The sequence below is a fragment of the Hyperolius riggenbachi genome, chromosome 4, assembly GCF_040937935.1.
Source record: "Hyperolius riggenbachi isolate aHypRig1 chromosome 4, aHypRig1.pri, whole genome shotgun sequence".
Classification (NCBI taxonomy): Eukaryota; Metazoa; Chordata; class Amphibia; order Anura; family Hyperoliidae; genus Hyperolius; species Hyperolius riggenbachi.
In genome coordinates this window covers 153752708-153772789 of record NC_090649.1, presented here as the reverse complement: position 1 = coordinate 153772789, position 20082 = coordinate 153752708, and the positions used below count along the sequence as shown (strand labels likewise).

Sequence of the window (20082 nt, the reverse complement as noted above, 5' to 3'; positions counted from 1 at the left end):
AATATCTGAAGTGAAAACTGCCTGGTGTGTACCTTCTGGCAGCTACAGAAGGCAGTTTAGGCTGATTGGCTTTGCAGAAATGACATTCTGCATGCACACCAATAGGTAGGAGTCTGGCAGGTGGCAACAACAGTGTAAGCAGCCTCTCTCTCTCGGAGCTGCACAATCCCAGCACGCCTATTGCAGAATTTGAATTTCATTTCAGTATTCGAGCTTTCTTTCTAGTAATCGTTTCAGTAAACACGCCATTATAATGGTTACTATTCTCGCAAGCGCATTTCCACCCTCGGGTGCCCCTATTAGGAATAACAGGGAAGCCAGGCTAGAAGCTGGAGAGCTGGGCAGCGCACCGCACCGCACGTAATATTCCAGTCACCCCCACATCTGCATCTTCTGCCCTCGCGCTAAATAACAGCGCCGTGAATGGCGCCTACGCCTTTTTTTCTTCTTTTTTACTACGATACTCCACAACCAATCTACCCATGTTGGGCGGGGATGGATACAGTAGACTGACGGCTACGGACATCCAATCATCGCGCGACATAAGCCTCCAACGCCTTCTCACAGCGCCATGCCTGGCTAAGGAGAGGCGTGCCTTGGAGTATTATTGATGATAGCATGTTAGGTTGCGCTCTGGCGCTGCTCCTGGCCCCACGCCTTGTGTGTGGTGGTGGTACTGCTGCTGCGGCGGTCACGTGTTTGCTGTGAGGGAGACGGAGGCGGTGGGAGCTGGAAGGGGGCGGGGCTGTGGCTCCCGGGAACTCAGACACAGACACAGCTTGTTTTGGTTTATTTCGCAAGGAAAGGTGGGGGGAGAGAGGAAGCCTGGCAGAAACTCCGGCAACTCCTGTATCTCTCCGTGCATTGCAAGGAGCACCTCTCCCCCTGAGAAGTTCTTTATCATGGCACCTCCCGCCCTCCACCTCACTGCAGCCTAGCCGGCCAGGAACCGTGCACCCCACAGGAGGGGGGGGGAGAGTCTTTCTCCAGTTGCCAGCCAAGCCGGGGGTGGGAGAGTGCAGCAAGCTACCTGCCCTCCTCTTCTCATCAGATGCCACTTCTGCAACGCAATGGGACTGAATGGGGACACACACAGGCAGTGATTGCTTCCCTCCCTCTCTCCTAACAGTGACATTGTGGTGACTGTGGCAAAGGGTGTCTAGTCGCTGCAGCCCGCTGGAATGATCAGGCTGAGCCCAGGCAGCAATCAGTGATTCCCCAGACACCATTCATCGCAGTCCCAGCCATACAAAACTTGGATCTGCAAACACATGTAAACCAGAAATTTGCCTTGTGGTCCTTTTTAGCTCCTTGCACACTCCTAGGAGTTGTGATTCACCAAGAGCTTGCTGGGCAATCTGTAAATCAGACACATGTAAACGAGATGAAACTCGCCGGCTGCGGAGGACTGCTCTTCCTGGCCCTGGATACATTGGACTTATTGCTGGAAAGCTCAGGCACTCTTTGGATTTCTTGATGTAGGGAAATACAACTCAGCAAAGTGGACATATCTTGCTGCATCATTTTTTTCCCCCAATTTTTTATTACTGCATTTTTTTCTCCTCCTCACATGTGGTGCTGATTGATCTGTGAATTTGCATAGCATAATTGGACTTAATTTATAAGGACTACTTTTTTTTTTTTTAATTCTATTTATACATTGGTACCATGGCCAGCCCTACAGACCCTCCACCTCAAGACAACTTCTCTGATGTCAGGAAGGTGGGCTACCTTAGAAAACCTAAGACCATGCACAAAAGATTTTTCGTGCTCAGGGCTGCCAGTGAGTCTGGCGCGGCCCGGCTGGAGTATTATGAGAATGAGAAAAAATGGAGGCACAAGTCTGGGGCCCCAAAGAGGTCCATTCCACTTGAGAGCTGCTTTAATATCAACAAGAGGGCGGATTCAAAGAACAAACACTTGGTAGCTCTGTACACTAAAGATGAGTATTTTGCTATTGCTGCTGACTGTGAGCAAGAACAGGAGGGATGGTACCAGGCATTGGTGGATGTGCATAACAAGGGTAAAACTCATCACCATCATTACATAGAAGGAGCTACCAATGGGACACATGATGGAGTTAATGGGGAGGACGTTTATGGGGAGGTCAACCCTCCTGGTCTTGCCTTTAAGGAAGTGTGGCAAGTAATAATGAAACCTAAAGGCTTGGGGCAGCTTAAAAATTTGGTTGGAATTTACCGACTGTGCCTGACCCACCGAACAATTAGTTTGGTTAAACTTAACTCTGATGCAGCAGCTGTAGTATTACAGCTCATGAACATCCGGAGATGTGGTCATTCAGAAAACTTCTTCTTCATTGAGGTTGGTCGCTCTGCTGTGACAGGGGCAGGTGAATTCTGGATGCAAGTGGATGATTCAGTGGTGGCACAGAATATGCATGAGACCATATTAGAAGCTATGAAAGCACTGAGCGATGAGTTTCGACCCCGGAGTAAAAGCCAGTCTTCATCTAACTGCTCCAACCCAATTTCGGTTCCCCTTAGAAGACATCACCTTAACCATCCACCACCCAGCCAAGTGGGACTAAATCGGAGGGCCCGCACAGAGAGTGTTACAGCTACATCTCCTGCTGGAGCTAAGCATGGATCTTCGTCCTCATTCAGAGTTCGGGCATCAAGTGATGGAGAGGGTACAATGTCAAGGCCTGCTTCAATGGATGGTAGCCCTGTAAGTCCAAGTGCTGGAAGAGCTCCATCACATAGGCGCACTGGCAGTTCTCGACTTCATCCACCTCTTAACCATAGTCGTTCCATTCCCATGCCTGCAACTCGTTGTTCACCCTCTGCAACCAGTCCTGTTAGTCTGTCCTCTAGCAGTACCAGTGGGCATGGCTCTACTTCTGATTGCTTGTGTCCTCGAAGATCCAGTGCCTCAGTATCCGGTTCTCCTAGTGATGGTGGTTTTATCTCTTCTGATGAGTATGGATCTAGTCCTTGTGACTTCAGAAGCTCTTTCCGAAGTGTGACACCAGATTCTTTGGGGCACACACCACCAGCTCGTGAAGAAGATCTTAATAATTACATCAGTATGGGCAGATCTAATAATCTCCTACAGAGAGGCATGCTCCATAGATGTCCGTCAGGTAGAGGTGATGAGACACCTGACCTTGACAAAACTTTCAGGAAAAGGACCCATTCATCTGGCACATCTCCTCCTACTATTTCCCACCAGAAGACACCATCACAGTCATCAATAGAGGAGTACACTGAAATGATGCCTTCCTATCCTGTGCGCCTAACAGCATATAGGCACTCTGCTTTTGTGCCCACTTACTCATATCCAGAAGAGTGCCTGGATCTTCACTTGGAAAATAATAGACCAAACCACAGTGATGATGGTTATATGCCTATGTCACCTGGGGTTGCCCCTGTGCCTACTAAAAATAATGATTATATGCCCATGAGTCCTAAGAGTGTTTCTGCTCCTCAACAAATAATTAATCCAAGACGTCATTCACAAATGGACTCTAATGGTTACATGATGATGTCTCCTAGTGGTAGCTGTTCCCCAGACAGTAACTGCACCTATAGCAAGATTTGGACAAATGGAACCAACCCTAAGTTGTCTGTAGAAAGCAATGATGGCAAGTTACCTTGCAGTGACTATATTAACATGTCTCCAGCAAGTGGCTCAACTACTAGTACGCCACCTGACTGCTACCTGAATTCTGTTGAAGAGCCATCTAAACCTGTTTATTCATACTTCTCTTTGCCACGGTCCTTTAAACATGTTCATCGGAAGAATGAAGATGGCCATTCTCGTATCTCTGTAAATTCTGGTCATCCTTTATACCATGAAGAATCCTCCTCTTCCTCAACAAGTAGTGATAGCCTTGGGGGTCAAGAAACCCAGCACTGCAGGAAAGGAGAGTCTTGTGCTCAGGGTAAGAGCAGATTGACAAGGCCCACACGGCTGTCTTTGGAAAGCAGTAGTAAGGCAAGCACATTGCCTAGGGCACGGGAGCCTACTTTACCCCCGGAGCCTAAAAGCCCTGGTGAATATGTCAACATTGAATTTAATGAGAAATCCTTCCCAGTGGGTTTGGTGTCTTCTACACATTCACCGCCTTATCTGCAGAGCCGGGTGGTACCACAGAGAGAAAATTTGTCTGAATACATGAACATGGACCTTAAGCACTGGAGGGCAAAAAATTCTTATGCCGCATGTACATCATCCTACAAGCAGTCATGTAAACCTGCAAATACAGTGTGTTCTGACATCTACAGTAGTCGTCCACCTGTACGAGGAAAGCCAGTTACACGGGATTATATGAGCATGCAACATGGTACTCTATGTTCAGATTACAGCCAGGTACAACCTACTAGGACCACTGCCAAGCCAATTTCTCCTTCTTGTAAAAGCAATTATGCTGAAATGTCAATTGGTGGGGAACCTGATAACTTATCTTCTGCACCCCCTTCTGGTAATACAAGCCTAACTGAATCATCTTGTTCTACTCTGCTGGGCCAAGGCTCTGGCCCAAGTGCATTTACCCGTGTCAGCCTAAGCCCTAACCGCAACCAGAGTGCCAAAGTTGTCAGGGCAGGTGACCCGCAGGGCAGGAGACGACACAGCTCGGAGACATTTTCTTCTACCCCTACTACTGCTCGGGTAAATGCAGCCCCAATTTCTGGAGATGATGTAAAGAGACATAGTTCTGCATCCTTTGAGAATGTTTGGCTTAGGCCAGGTGAAAGTACAAGGCGAGAATCTTTGCAGCTTTCAGACCACCATCATAATGGCCTCAATTACATTGACTTGGATCTTGTCAAGGATTTGAGCGGCCTGGAACATTGCAACTCCCATCAATCTGGGATTACGCATCCCTCCGATGATCTGAGTGCTTATGCTAGCATCACTTTCCACAAGTTGGAAGAGCACAGGAGCCAGGCAGAAACAGAAGGTGAGTGACAATTAACTTTCTTAACTCTGAATAGCTTTTTGTCATTTGTGAATGAAGTAGTCAAATTATTTTGCTTTTGTGGTCATATTGCCCAAGTTCTTGGGTATCTTTTCTATAAATGCCTCTTGCCTGTATGGATTTTGCATTCACAAAGTCATTAAAAACTATTTGTCCAAGTCCTTAAGTATACTGTAGAACTTGCAATGTATGGAGTCCTCAAAGCTTGGTTTTGTGAGCTGTAACTGTATTGCCTGGAAGTATGCTGATTCATTCAGCCTAAGCTCTTTTGATGTTTAACATGTTTCATTGGTATGAAAGGCTAGCAGTTGCGTTGCGGAAATTAAAATATACTGTGCAAGATAGATGATGGTTACGTCATTTTATTGTTTTGGATGTTGACTTAGCCTTTATTTAGTATTTACATTTCAGCTATTTATCTACAAATGGGAACACTTTGTACCGTTTCTGTATTTTGTACACCAAATCTGTCACCGTGGAGCACTTTAAAATATCTCATTGTAAAAAATTGGGCTATCTTTTTTTTCACTACAAGTTTTATTTATAAAAAATTAAATCACATATGAAGAGAGTATTTTTTTAGGCAGTTAGGACCACAGTGGAATGTTTAGAAAGCTCTCATGGACAGTTATGGAGCATACCTAACAAATATGTTTATGTAAGTGGCGCTTAAAGAGGCTGATAAATATTGACATAGGGGTACATGAGAAACTTTGGCATAGAACTGTGTCCTTTTAAACGTGTGAACCCAGTAGGACTTTTATTATGTAATAGCACATTACCTTGTACAGCGTTGTAACTCAAAGCCACGTGGTAAGGTTTTGTATGACATTGTGCCTGGTGTGTGGAGTGCATTTCCAGAGATCATAATGTTCACAAATAATGGCATATTTGTATCGTCACTAATTTCCAGATGTTAGAATCAGAAGTGGATTTTTCTCAGATCCTTATTGCAAATGCAAAAATATTTAAAAATATTTTTTTTTTCAGATGATATCTTTGGTGTTATGCTTTATTTATTGGACCTTTTTAGGCTCCTCCCCCTGCAATGTTTATAGATGTGTAGTTTACTTGTCTTCAGCAGTAATTTAAGCCAAGATAGCAGATTTTATGTTACCGTAAGTAAAAAAAAAATGCAGAATTTCTTTCTCACCACTTGAAAACGCTTGGTTGAGCAAATCCCCAGTTGTTCATTTCCACGTCTTCAGAACATTTCCCTTAAGATCCTACGTTTATTGATGCTATAGAAATTTAATAACAAATTTAAATCCTAATGGGTTTTCTATGAAATCGTATTGGAGCGCTTTACAAGTTTAATTGCATGTTGAAAGCACAATTAGATGCAGCGCGCTGCTCTGAACCTGTCATGTGATCTTCCACACCATCCACTTACTCCTCATGCTACTTGCATGTGTCTGTAGTATTTCTACCAGGAAACCTTTATTTCTCAAAGGGAAACCCTGTGACATGATTTTGTAAATGATATCCTACAGCATGCCTCACTATGACATTGGATTTAGCACTTTTAACTTTTTTTTTTCACTGGGCTGGTAGCTACCGTACTATTTGTTGGATCCTGTGGATGTTTAAATATACATGCATCTATGTGTGTGTGTTTGTGTCATTCTCATTATCGACTGCATATCTAAAGGGGTGTGACAAAATTGTTATGATGGTTATGTTCAAATGCCTTGCTTGTATTCAGCGTTTGTAAGTGGACTAGCGCAACTAGCTCAAAGCTTCATGAATGAACAAATTAGAGCGTGGGAATCTATCATTTCATGGGCTCATTGCTTCTATCCCGCCCTCTTTTCCTTCTTATTAGCACACATCCGCTTAACCCCCAAGCCTCTACATAACCATCTGGCTTGAGAATGCTTTTCAGTGTATCTAGTTGTTTACTCTCCTCCTGAATCGACATGGTTTTCTCCTTGCTTCCATGTTTTCTTAGTCATTACATTGTCTTGTGCAATCGTCAGCTGCTTTGCCATGCCCCAGTGTCACTGCTTGCTGCTGTTTTTCTCTTCTGTTCCTCCTGCACTAAACTTGCCAAGTTTCTAAAATCAAAACGACCCTTTCAGCTATCTCTGCTCGCCCTAGCTGCTCTGCACATGCAGTGTTTTGAAATTCAGGCAGTTTTCATTGCAGTCGCCTTAAATTAAATGGCATAAAAAACACAATGGAATGCCTTCCCAAGTAACCTCATTTGCAGATTAGACACTAAGCACACTGCTTTTCACTTTGGAAGGCATTGAGAGTCCTGGCTGGCTGTAGGGCTGCACGTGCTGTAGCTGCAAGCAGGTGTGTGCTTTTACTGCTCAGAGCCAGGAGACACCCTGTCTGCTTTTTGTGTCTGATGTGGAGGCAATTGATGTTTACTTGCACTCAAAGCAAGCTGAAGTTCTGCATCAGCAAAACAGAGTATTGTAGTTTCTTTAATGCGTTGTTGTGGTTCAATTTGAGAGTATTAATATTTCTCTTTCAGGTCATATCCTAATCCTGACTCTTGTTCATCATTTTTATAGGTTTGCAGAACATGCAGATTTTATAATGGTTGAAAGCTTGGCTGTAATAAATGCATGGTGTTCAAAAGGGGTTTTCATTCCGCTAGATTTGTTTCATGATGGCCATAGCCGGGCAATGGGCAGCCGTCATTTATTTTAGTGTTGTACTTTTCTGTATTATTTGCTTGATCACTGCTGATTCACTGACACATGAGCGAGCAGGTGACACAGCAAGCCTCATGGTAGAATTAGGAAATTGTGTTGTCACTAGCCTGGCTATAAAGTACAGCAGAGAATTGTAAATCGGCTGGACTGATTCAGATGTATTGCTTTACAAATAAATTGTTCACAAACAGATATCTGTAATATTAATTAACCTGTGTGTGTGTATGTGTGTCTTTTTTCCTTTTTATGTGAACATTTTTGATGCATTCCTAGTTCTTTATGTGATATTCCTTTCAATGCTGCACTTTATAAACCGGTAGGCCTCTTGCACACTGCAAGCGATTCAGATTCCGCTTTTTAATCGGTTTTTACATCCAATTCAGATTCCGATTTGCAGTGTGCAGGGAGCAAACTGCAAATCGGAATCGGATTTAAAAACTGATTAAAAAGCGGAATCTGAATCGGAATCACTTGCAGTGTGCAAGAGGCCTTACACTGGCGTATGTGAGCTCTTTAGAAAAGGAACAGGACTGAGTGGATATGTTACTTGGTTGGGAAAAGTGATCCATTCAACAGACACTCAAGCTTAATATGTCTGATTTGTATTTCAAACCATTGCCTTTTGCCAGATGAATTTCTTACAGCGTACCTGCAGTGCAACCATGAAGATGATTCCTGCTATATGGGGGTTCTACCAGCCCCCTACAGACGTCCTGTGCCTGCGCCGGGACAAACCTATCCTATCCTCCGGTCTGCTGCAACGAGCGAGTTTCGTTTTTGGATAGTCGGTGGCCAGTGTGTGTCATTGCTTATGTTCCCGTCGCGTGTATGCGCAGTATGAGAAGGCACTGCGCATGAGCAGGATGGTGATGGGAGCTTGAATGAGGATGCGTGCGGCCAGGGTTGTGCAGTTGCCCGCCGACTGGCCAGTCACCTGAATCAAAACTGGCTGACTGCGGGAAACCGGAGGATCAGTTTGACCCGGCGTGGGCTCAGGACGTTTGCAGGGGGCTGGTAGAGGCCCCAGGTAAGTTTACCCCCTTCCCCCCCCCCCCCTCCAATCAGTTAAGTTTCCGTTTAAGGACCACTCCAGTGAAAAAAGTAAGACGTTACAAAAACTGCTGAGAAGAAAGGGGAAAACAAGGAGATGGACTAGTCTACAACCTGTCAGTTCTGTCAGATTTGAACTTCTTACTTTTTTCACTGGAGTGGACCTTTTTAACGGCTAAAAAAAAGTTAAGCTGCCTTGTCAATACACAGCTGACATTGACTAATCGGGCAAATGATGGATCGGCAGAGTGATGATTGATTCAGCCATCACTTGATCTTGATTGGATTTCAGCAAAAGTATGATTGAGCATTGATTTTTGTTTTGTGTGTGTGTTTTAAATGTGCATCTGAGTTTTGTTTGTGTTGATAATTATCCATTTCTTGGGGCTAATTAACAGTAGTACTGGAAATCAACCGCCTCTTGTAATCAAATTGGTGTCTTCATATATTCTTCTGTTGCCAGTGATTTATGGGGGATTATCATGCATCACACGTAATGACTGTTGGCTGCCCCCTCAGATTTTGTACTTTTCAAACGTCACACCGCTACACCCAGCTGACAACACATACCTGTTCACAGCATATCATTTGTTTGTGTGAACTAGTCCTTGAAGCCCAAAACTAAAGGCAAATTCTAATGGCAATCAGGGTGAGTTATCACAGGGCAAATGTGCTTGGAAGTGGAACTGCATACAGTGTGCTTTATTTCAATCTCTTGCTGAGGCTGCTTGGCATGTCAATACAATGAGACCATGGCCCATATGCAATTTACTTTTTCACCTGAGTTTTCTCCTTGGAGACCATTTTTCATCTTCTATTTAAAATAATTTTCCAGCACTTTTGAACAAAAAGACTACCGAAAAGTAAATGAAAAAGTACTATCAAAATTATTTTGAGTATTATTATTATTTTTTTTATTTATTTATTTATTTTTGCTTTCTGGTTGTTTAAAATGCATTTTATTGACAAGTTTAAAAATATCACCTAGGAGAAAACTCAACTCAGGAGAAAAAGGTCATTGTGTATGGGCCCATGTGACACTCAATGTAGGAGGAGCAATAGATGCCATTCTTTATTTTCCTGAATCCCAGTATTAAGAATAGACACAATTTGTCTGCATGACGAGGTTGTGAGACTTGATAGAGGAAGTGGGAAGAATAGACACAATTTGTCTGCATGACGAGGTTGTGAGACTTGATAGAGGAAGTGGGAAGATTCTTGTAATAGGAAACTAGAGGTCTTGAATTTATACATTCTCCTGTACTCTCCTGTTATGCAGCAGCCAGACTCCTAACCAATGCCCTCCGCAGCTCACACATCTCCCCAGTACTGCAAACTAATAGCCTCTAGAGGTCTTGAATTTATACATTCTCCTATACTCTCCTGTTATGCAGCAGCCAGACTCCTAACCAATGCCACCCGCAGCTCACACATCTCCCCAGTACTGCAAACTCTTCACTGGATGCCAGTAAAATGGAGAATCCATTTTAAGATCTGCCTTCTGACATTCAAGGCTCTAAACTGCATGGGTACATAACGGATCTATTGGAACTTTATGCCCCCCCCCCCCCCATGCACCCTCTGCTCTGCCAGTAAGATGAATCTGGTTATTCCCAGGATACACTTAACATTTGGTGCTCAGGCCTTTTCCTACGCAGCCACTACTCTATGGAGCTCGCTTCCACAGTCAGTGCGAGAGGCTCCTTCTCTGGTCAGCTTTAAGAAAAGGCTAAAAACCCACCTCTTTTCCTTATCCTTTGAGACTGTATGATGCAGGTCACAGCGCTTTGAGTCCCCAGGGAGAAAAGTGCTATAAAAATATTATTGTTATGGTTACTCTCCTATATGCTGCAGCACTATCCCATGCCATGGACCGCCTCCTCTTCCATATGTAACATCCATTAACAATGGCCCTCTATTTCATGTTTCATTCTATTTGGGCAACAGCTCCCCTCTTCCATGTGTTGCTAAGCACTTACCTATATCACCACCTCCTTGGGAAACAACTTTTATAATTTTAAAGAACTAAGGAAAAAATTAGGTTAAAAAAACAAAAACATGCTTTGAACTTTTAGGGCCTGTTTCCCTCGCGATTCTGCAGAGTTTCCCCACACATGAATCGCACGGGGAAACTCTGCCATAGGGGATAACAGCGCCGTGGCCAAATCGCTTGCGGGAGCGATTCGCCCGGAACCCCCCCCCCCCCCCCCCCCCCGCAGAATTTATGCACGGCTCATGGGATTCGCCTGCGATCCTGCCCACCCGCTCAGTGCCGGCGTGCGTCTGCGAGACGCACGCCGCACTAGTGGAAACGAGCCCTAAGTGTCTTGGTTTGGAGATATTGGCCTTGAATGAATTCTGTGTTATTGGAAATATTTGTCATATTTCACAGTGCAAATACAGGCAAAATCTCTTTGTAGTTCTGCACAACTGTGTAAGATTTTTTTTTTTTCCTGTGTCCACATATTAGGAGGTTCCCCTCATTTCCTGTTTTTCATGCTACTTTAGGATGTGAGTTAATTTATCCAGCGGGGACTTGGGAGCAAATCTCTGACAGAAAATCCAACTGATCCCCATGTTAATTATAGCGATATGCTTTATGCATAGCTTGTTGGAAGTTGTTGTTTGATAACCAGCTAAAATGGTCTATTACTTAAAGGTATACTGTAGGGGGGGGGTCGGGGGAAAATTAGCTGAACTTACCCAGGGCTTCTAACGGTCCCCTGCAGACATCCTGTGCCCGTGCAGCCTCTCACCGATGCTCCGGCCCTGTCTCCGGTTCACTTCTGTCATTTCAGACTTTCGGTGAGTGGCTGTGCGGGCACAGGATGTCTGCAGGGGACTGTTAGAACTAATTTCCCCCCGACCCCCCCCCCCCCCTCACTCTACAGTATTCCTTTAAAGAGAATCTGTATTGTTAAAATCGCACAAAAGTAAACATACCAGTGCGTTAGGGGACATCTCCTATTACCCTCTGTCACAATTTCGCCGCTCCTCGCCGCATTAAAAGTGGTTAAAAACAGTTTTAAAAAGTTTGTTTATAAACAAACAAAATGGCCACCAAAACAGGAAGTAGATTGATGTACAGTATGTCCACACATAGAAAATACATCCATACACAAGCAGGCTGTATACAGCCATCCTTTTGAATCTCAAGAGATCATTTGTGTGTTTCTTTCCCCCTGCAGCTATATTCCACTGAAGTGTCAGGCTATTTCTTCCTGCAGAGTGCAGACAGCTGTGCCTGTATGTAATTCCTCAGTATGTGAAAGCCCAGCCAGCTCAGAGGAGGATTTATCCAGCTTGTAAAAGATAACAGAACAGAGAGAAGCTGCACTAATCTAAATATCACACAGGCAGTGTGCAGAGAGGGGCCTGGATGGGGGAACCACAACACTGAAGAACTTGGCAGCCTTCCAGACACAGGCCTGACAAGTCTGACAAGAGAGAGATAAGTTGATTTATTACAGAGATGGTGATAGTAGAACGTGCTGCAGTAAGCCAGAACACATTAGAATAGCTTTTGGAACTTGTAGGATGATAAAAAACAGGATGCAATTTTTGTTACGGAGTCTCTTTAAGTTACGTAGATTACGCATAGAAGGGCATCTGGAAGTGAGTGTAGTTATATGTATGGAAGAGCTGACTTGAAAGCTTCATAGATGAGAGATTTAAGCATGACCGGTTCCCCTTTTGTCTGATGGGCAGCCAGTGGAGGACTGACAATTGACATTTACCTCCCATGCTGCCAGGAGAAATTTGTCTGGATTGAGCACAGCTTTGCATAGCCGTAATTTAGTTTCTGACTCACGCTTATGAAACATTTTACAGCTTTGATTTCTTGTGAATGTGTCAATATTTATCACAGTCAGGACAGAGTGTACTTTATAACTGATAAGCTATCTTGCCAGATTCCATCATGGAGAATATTGTCTTTATCATTTGTATTGTGGAGTGGGTAAACAAGTATGCGGCTGTATAATGGATTTTGTCCAGTTGCTTGAGCTGGCTGTGTCAGTAGAAATGACTGTATTCTGTGATGTGAGATAAGGTAAACTTATTTTCCACTCTTGTAAAATGAAAATAAGTTGTGGGGGAGACGAGGCTTTGCTGAAAATGAATGCATAGACCTATCACACCCATTGTTGTTAATCTGGATGTACTAAACAAAGTTTTGTTCTTAATTTTATATACTCGTCACACTTCTGCAGTGCATTTTAAAGCCTACAGTACTAGCTGTCATTGAACAGAAGCTTGGCGAAGTATTTACAGTAACCATTTTTTACATCCATTATAAACTGAAATCCTGCTCAGGGAGAAATATAGAGGCTGCTACTGACCTTTCTTCTTGAAAGTGCTACTTGCTTAGCTCACATACTGACCCTTTTTAACTAAACTTTGAGTCACTGATCTCCTAGAAGTATGCAGGTCAGGTGCTCTGACTTGACTGGCTGCATGTTTGCTAAGGGTTAGTGACTCACAAAATTGAAGCCTAATGGGCAACTACAATTTTCAACAGGATGTTGCCAATGGCAATCCAGAACAGGTTTCCTGCAGAGAAAATGACAACAAATAATGTAATTACCCCTTAGAAATGTTTGTTTCACACGGGGGTGGGGCGATTTACCGATGTTCCAGGCTGAAGATCTTTGAAAAACACGAGTGATGTTATGGAGCTTACTTATATATTTTCAAAGATGTCTGTTATTACACGGCAAACTTTGCAACCTTTTTTCTTGGTTAAAGTGGACCCAAACGCCAAACATTTTTTTTTTTAATTCAAAATATTTAGTTGCACCACTCTGACACATACAAAGATAAACACTCCTTCAAGCCTATGAGCATTTCAGTGCATGCTTTTCACACTTCTCTTTTCATAACTAGGGTAATGCCTGCAATACACGGGTCGACCGGCGGCTCGATTAGCCGCCGGATCGACCCCAGCCGCGTTCCCGCTCGTCCGCGCGGATCAATTACTACTCGCCCCCGCCGGCACTTTTTTATCAGCGCTCGATTCCCTGCCATTGTCCGTAGGTGGGAATCGAGCGGGCGGGGGTCGAGCGGCTTGATCGGACCAGCTGAATATTATCAGCTGGCCAGATCAGCTGCTCGATACACGGTACAGAAACATACCATGTATCCCCAGCATTATACAGGTTGCAGCCATTACTTCTGAGCTTAGTAGGAGGTTTTAGATCATGGGTGTGTTTGTCATCAGCTACGGTCCCCAACGGGGGCTTCGTCTATGTGAAATCTCACTCAAGCTGAGATCACCTCCCCTGTGACATCATCAGTAGCAGCCCGTGTTTTCTTTTTGTTTTTTATCTCCTCCACCAGTCTGCCGGATTCTGTCCCTGCAATATGAAAGGAAAGGAGGGGTTCCTCCAATAAATGTAAAATATTTTATATTTGTCATCATGCAGCTGAAAAAACGCTGCTATTTATTTTTATTATAAGTTAGAAAATAGATTTTATTTCTGAAATCTTGTATTTTTATTTTGGGTCCACTTTAAAGTAGACCTGAACTCTTGCACAGGACACAGGGAAGACCGAGAAATGCATCCTATGTGTTTTTAGAGAGAAGAAGCCTGTCTAATTCCCCGTTACCTTCAAGTAATCACAAGTTTAATTTGATCTCTCAGCTGTCACCACAGAAATTTGTCAGTCCTCGCCAAACAGGTTATATGTAAACACAGGATGTTAACTGTATGTCTGTTTACATGAAAGCTGGAAGTAGATACACTGCAGAATTATTGCAGTAGTTCTGTAAGCTATAACAAAGAAATGTTTTTCTTTAAAGGCTATTATGCTGTTGCTTATCTCTAAGAGCAGAGAGAGGAAGTTCTGAGTTCAGGCCCGCTTTAAAAAGTATTGAATTGGGGTTTGTGCTTTTGTAAATTCACACACACACCCACAGTAATAACGCATGACATTTAGCCTTAAAGGGAACCATAGATCAAGGAGAAAGAGAAGTTATACATACCTGGGGCTTCCTCCAGCCCCATACGCGCTGATCGATCCCACGCCGCCGTCCGCTGCCTGCATCTATGAGAACCGGCTCCCAGCTGCATACCAAACACCTTTTGAAGCAGATTTTCAGAGCGATTCTAGGCATGTTTAGAGCGGTTTTCTTAACATGCCTAGTGTTTTTTGGAGCGTTTTTGTGTAGCAGATTTCATATATTGTTACAGTACAGCTGTTACTGAACAGCTTCTGTAACAAAAAACGACTGGAAAACCGCTCTGATCTAGCGTTTTTCAGAGCGGTTTTCCACTTTCCTATACTTTAACATTGAGGCAGAGACGCCTCAGAAATCTAAAAAATGCTGTGGCCCCCGAGTTTGCGTTTGGAAAAAACAAACCGCTCTGGTGTGCACCAGCCCATTGAAATACATTTACCAAGCAGTTTTCAAACAGCTAGCGGTTTTAAAGGGAAGGTTCAGGCAGGGTATTGAAAAAATAAAAATCAATTTCCACTTACCTGGGGCTTCCTCCAGTCCGTGGCAGGCAGGAGGTGCCCTCGCCGCCGCTCCACAGGCTCCCGGTGGCCGACCCGACCTGGCCAGGCCGGCTGCCAGGTCGGGCTCTTCTATGCTCCAAGGCCCGGCACTTCTGTGTCCCACGCGGGCGCGCTGACGTCATCGGACGTCCTCCGGGCTGTACTGCGCAGGCGCAGTAGTTCTGCGCCTGCGCAGTACAGCCCGGAGGACGTCCGATGACGTCAGCGCGCCCGCGTGGGACGCAGAAGTGCCGGGCCTTGGAGCGCAGAAGAGGCCGGCCTGGCCAGGTCGGGTTGGCCACCGGAGACCAAAACGCTCTTGAACCGCTCTGGTGTGCACCAGCCCTACCACAGATGAGCCAGGACTGGACAAGTCCCAGCAAACAGTTGGCCGAGGCTTCTTAAAAAGGCTCCTTAAAAATAAAGGTAGCCATACACTGGTCGATTTGCCATCAGATTCGACCAACAGATACTGTAGATCCCTCTCTGATCGAATCTGATCAGAGAGGGATCGTATGGCTACCTTTACTGCAAACAGATTGTGAACCGATTTCAGCCTGAAACCGTTCACAATCGGTGGTGGTGGTGGTGCTGCTGCCGCCGCTCTTCCCCCCCCCCCCCCCCCCCCCCCGCATACATTACCTGCTCCGCCGGCGCGACTGCCCCGGTCACCGCTGCTCCGTCTCCGCTCTGGTCTAAAGGTCCGGCATGCTTTACTTCTTCCTGCCCGGCAGGAAGTTTAAACAGTAGAGCGCCCTCTACTGTTTAAACTTCCTGCCGGGCTAGAAGAAGTGAAGCATGCCAGAGCGGAGACGGAGCAGCGGTGACTGGGGACAGTCGTGCCGGCGGAGCAGGTAATGTATGCGGGCTCTATTGCGTCGGTCGTCGGGCACTCGAACGCCGCTAGCGACGCGCTCCCTACCCGCGGGCGATCGGCGGTAATTTTCCGCACGGAGCGATCGACGGGATCGGACGAAGTGGATCGAAATTCGGCGTGTAGCGGGAACGATGTGACAGCAGATTCGATCCCAGTGATCGAATCTGCTGTCGATCTGGCGGGAATCGGCCTAGTGTATGGCCAGCTTAATACTTGCCTGCTTGTTGCAAATTGAGATCGTGCCTCAGTATTTTCTCATAGCTCCTGTATTCTATGTTAATTTGTCTAGTATTTCGATTAGTTATTTTTCACACTTTTATTTTTCTGATTAACAAACCAGACAACAGCAGGGGTCTGGCGGGTGTCAGTTATGCCTAGAGGGGGCTTTAGAATGTGGCTTAAATATTCTGATAGCTTGCGTAGTTGTGAAAGATGTTACTGCTGCAGTTGTGTACTCATCATTTTGATTTGCTTATGGTTTTATATTTTAAGTGGCTGCGAAGATGCTGATGTGTCTTATTTCCTCCATTGCTGGCAAGCATTAGATTGATGTAAAACTGTCACATGTTTTCCTTCTTGTTCAATGTTTGTGTGATTTGCAATGCAGTTTTATAGTGCGTGTTCACAGGCCAGGCTCTCTTCTGCTTCCAAACCAGCAAAAGGCTAACCAAGTGATTGACTGCTGAGAATGGTATATCAGTTTCTCATGTTCAAGCCAATCTACTAGAGTATTTCTTACTTAATTAAACCAGTGGAATGCAAGTCCATTCCCAGATTTTTTTTATTTATACTGTTTAAAGCAACATACCTTTTGTTGTTGTTGTTTTTTATAAGATTTTTAACCACTTGACCTCCAAGGGTTTTTAAAAATTATGAAAATGTATTTCATGTTTCTATGGGAAGGTGTATAATAGGGTATTTGGATGTGGTTTTACTTTTTGACCACAAGATGGAGATACAGAGTTAGTGTGTTCTAAAAATAGAAACAGAAACAGGTGTTTATTATTTTTTTATATTTGTGTAAACACAGGGGGTAGATACAAATTAACAAGCTGACATATCATTGCATTCCAGCGGTTCTGGAGGTGTGTTTAGCTTCTAAGGGTACAATGGTTAATTTGCATATATTCAGCAGTGGTGCCTGGGAGACATCTCAAGCTCATTCCAACCTGAATTATCGCAAATTCTTTCTGTTTTAGGAAAGCAAACTTTTGTTTTTCTTGATACTCTATCTGGTGGTGGTAGAGTAGTATATGGCATTTTTCATTGCATAAAGCAGTTGTCATTTTTTTGCTTTGTTATGATTGATTGTAAGCATGTTTATGCTATATATGTGCACCATATATTTAGAGTTTTATAAGCTGAGATTCGAGGTTATGTTGTTAGAGCTAACGTGTAGGTCTTGCCCATAGCAGCCACAATCCAAATGTAATGAGCTTGTAGTTGTGTTTTGTATTGACTGACACACAGAGTTGTTCATGCTGTTCAAGTGGACCTGAACTCTTGCACAGGGCAGAAGGGAAACATAGAAAAACACCCTGTATGTATTTAGAGAGATTAGCCTGCCTAATTCCCCCTTATCTGTGACTAATCACAAGTGTAATTTTATTTCTCAGCTGTGTCAGCTGGCTGCCTCAGCTGAGCAGCTTATTTGTAAACCCAGTGTGTGAACACTATGGGCTCGATTCACAAAGCGGTGCTAACCCAGTTAGAGACTTTAGCTATGATAACCATTGCACCACGCTGGTGAAAAGCCAATTTAGGTGTGATAAGTTTAGGCATGATAAGTTTAGATAAGTTTAGATCGCTTGCAAAGTCCCGCACGCAAAGCAGCGCCATTAAACTTTATACGAAGTGCACCAGACTTTGCTAGCGTAAAACTTTTGATCAGCTGTACACTGCGGTGCTAACCCAGTTGGTGCTTAAACTTATTACGCCTAAACTTATCACACCTAAACTTATCATGCCTAAACTTATCACACCTAAACTTATCATGCCTAAACTTATCGCACATAAACTTATCATGCCTAAACTTATCACACCTAAACTTCTCATGCCTAAACTTATCACACCTAAACTTATCATGCCTAAACTTATCACACCTAAACTTATCACGCCTAAACTTATCACGCCTAAACTTATCACGCCTAAACTTATCACGCCTAAACTTATCACGCCTAAACTTATCACGCCTAAACTTATCACACCTAAACTTATCATGCCTAAACTTATCACACCTAAACTTATCATGCCTAAACTTATCATGCCTAAACTTATCACACCTAAACTTATCACACCTAAACTTATCATGCCTAAACTGAGTTTAGGCGTGATAAAGGGCTTTTCACCAGCGTGCTAACTGTTAGCACCGCTTTGTGAATCAGGCCCTATGTCTGCTTCCATGATAGAAGAACGTAGCCACACTGCAGATGTATTGCATGATTTGTATCAGCTCTAACAAAGAAATGTTTTTCTTTAAATGTTATTATGCTTTTGCTTATCTTTTAGAGCAGAAAGGAAGTTCTGAGTTCAGGTCTGCTTTAAGGGGCAACACTCAACCAGTACCCTACTGTGCAATAACTTCCCAATATATAGCTCTACTGTATTTATATGTCAGTTACTCGCACGTTTGTTATTATGCACGTCAAATTTCCTCTCATACTGCTAAACATCTATTATAGTGCGTGCAGGTCAGAGTGCCCAACATAGCAGTAAGATGGCTGATGGAATGATCATTTAGCTATTCAATAAAGTCTGTGACGCCTTTATCTCTAGTGCATGTGTCTGACAGTTCTTATATAACACTATTCAGATTTCAGCTATGGGGACTTGGTTCGCTCAGCTTGCTTCTGATTTCACTCTAAATTTGCTTCTCAGTTCACTATTTAAGTGCATGTAAGGAAAGGTGTTTAACATAAATTGGATCATTTAACGTGATGTCTCTAGAAACTGGCCTTTTGCTGTGTAAATATATAATTTCTGCTAGGATGGGAATGAGTGTTGCACTTGTTTATCTTATTTGCTGGAAAGCTCAGAGATGTAATGATGCACAATTTCCTGATCTAGTTTGACATATCTGGGTCACTTCCTCAGAAGATGTCTACAGAGATTTATCCTTAAAGTAGCTGGAAGATGTTCTGTTTGCGTGTCGTTTTTCACAGCAGTGCTTTTGAGGTGCTGGATGTTTTGTACAGTATAAGAAAATATATTTTTGTTGCAAACCTTTGCGAGAATAACATACAGTATTTCACTTGCCCCTGTTTGCCAGTCCTGGAATTGCATTTAATCTAAACAGCTTCTTAATTTTCAAGGAATTGAGTCAGGATATATGTAATATACTTGGATGATGGTTTTCGGCTCTGATACTACATTTAAAGGAGACCTGAAGTTAGAGTGATACGGACGCTGCCCCATTTATTTCCTTGTAAACAATAACAGTTGCCTGGCTGCCCTGCTGATCTTTCTGGCTGCAGTAGAGTCTGAATCACACACATGCAAGCAGCTTGAGCCTAATCCAGTCACACTTCAGTCAGACACCTTAATTGCATGCTTATTCAGGGTCTATGGCTAAAAATATTAGAAGCAGAGGATAAGGACAGCCAGGACATTTTTAGTATTTAAAAGTAAATAAATATGTCAGCGTCCATGTTCCTCCCACTTCAAATGTGTTTGAAAGTGATCTTATGGGTTGCTAGATACCTCTCTGGTAGTAAGTCACTGTGCTGCCTCAGCAGCTCTAGCAGGGCTCTACCAATTCCCAGAGATTTCCTATAGTTTCATAAGATTCCAACTGTGACCTTGACTACAAAACCCCCTTCCTCAACAGCTGCATACCTTCTGTATTGGTGTTCTGTTTAGGCTGTGACATGGTATGAATTGGTACACAATAGTAGATGCAGATGTGACGTACTGGGAATACCATGCAAGCATAACTTGTTAACTGCTGCCTTGTGTATTCAGCCGCTGGGCTCGCTTTATATGATTTGCTGGTTAGTGTAATGGTTAAGGGCTCTGCCTCTGACACAGGAGACCAGGGTTCCAATCTC

At 43.8% G+C, this 20082-nt stretch overlaps 1 protein-coding gene across 1 annotated transcript in view; it reads left to right on the top strand.

The window, feature by feature from the left end:
• Nucleotides 1–739: 739 nt before the first annotated feature.
• The window catches only part of IRS1 (insulin receptor substrate 1), a 54979-nt gene continuing 35636 nt past the window's right edge, over nt 740–20082 (top strand). Inside the window, exon 1 of the mRNA XM_068280794.1 lies at nt 740–4924. Within this exon, the coding sequence (XP_068136895.1) occupies nt 1669–4924 (3256 nt within the window). The 5' untranslated portion in view covers nt 740–1668. The remainder of the gene's footprint in view (nt 4925–20082) is intronic.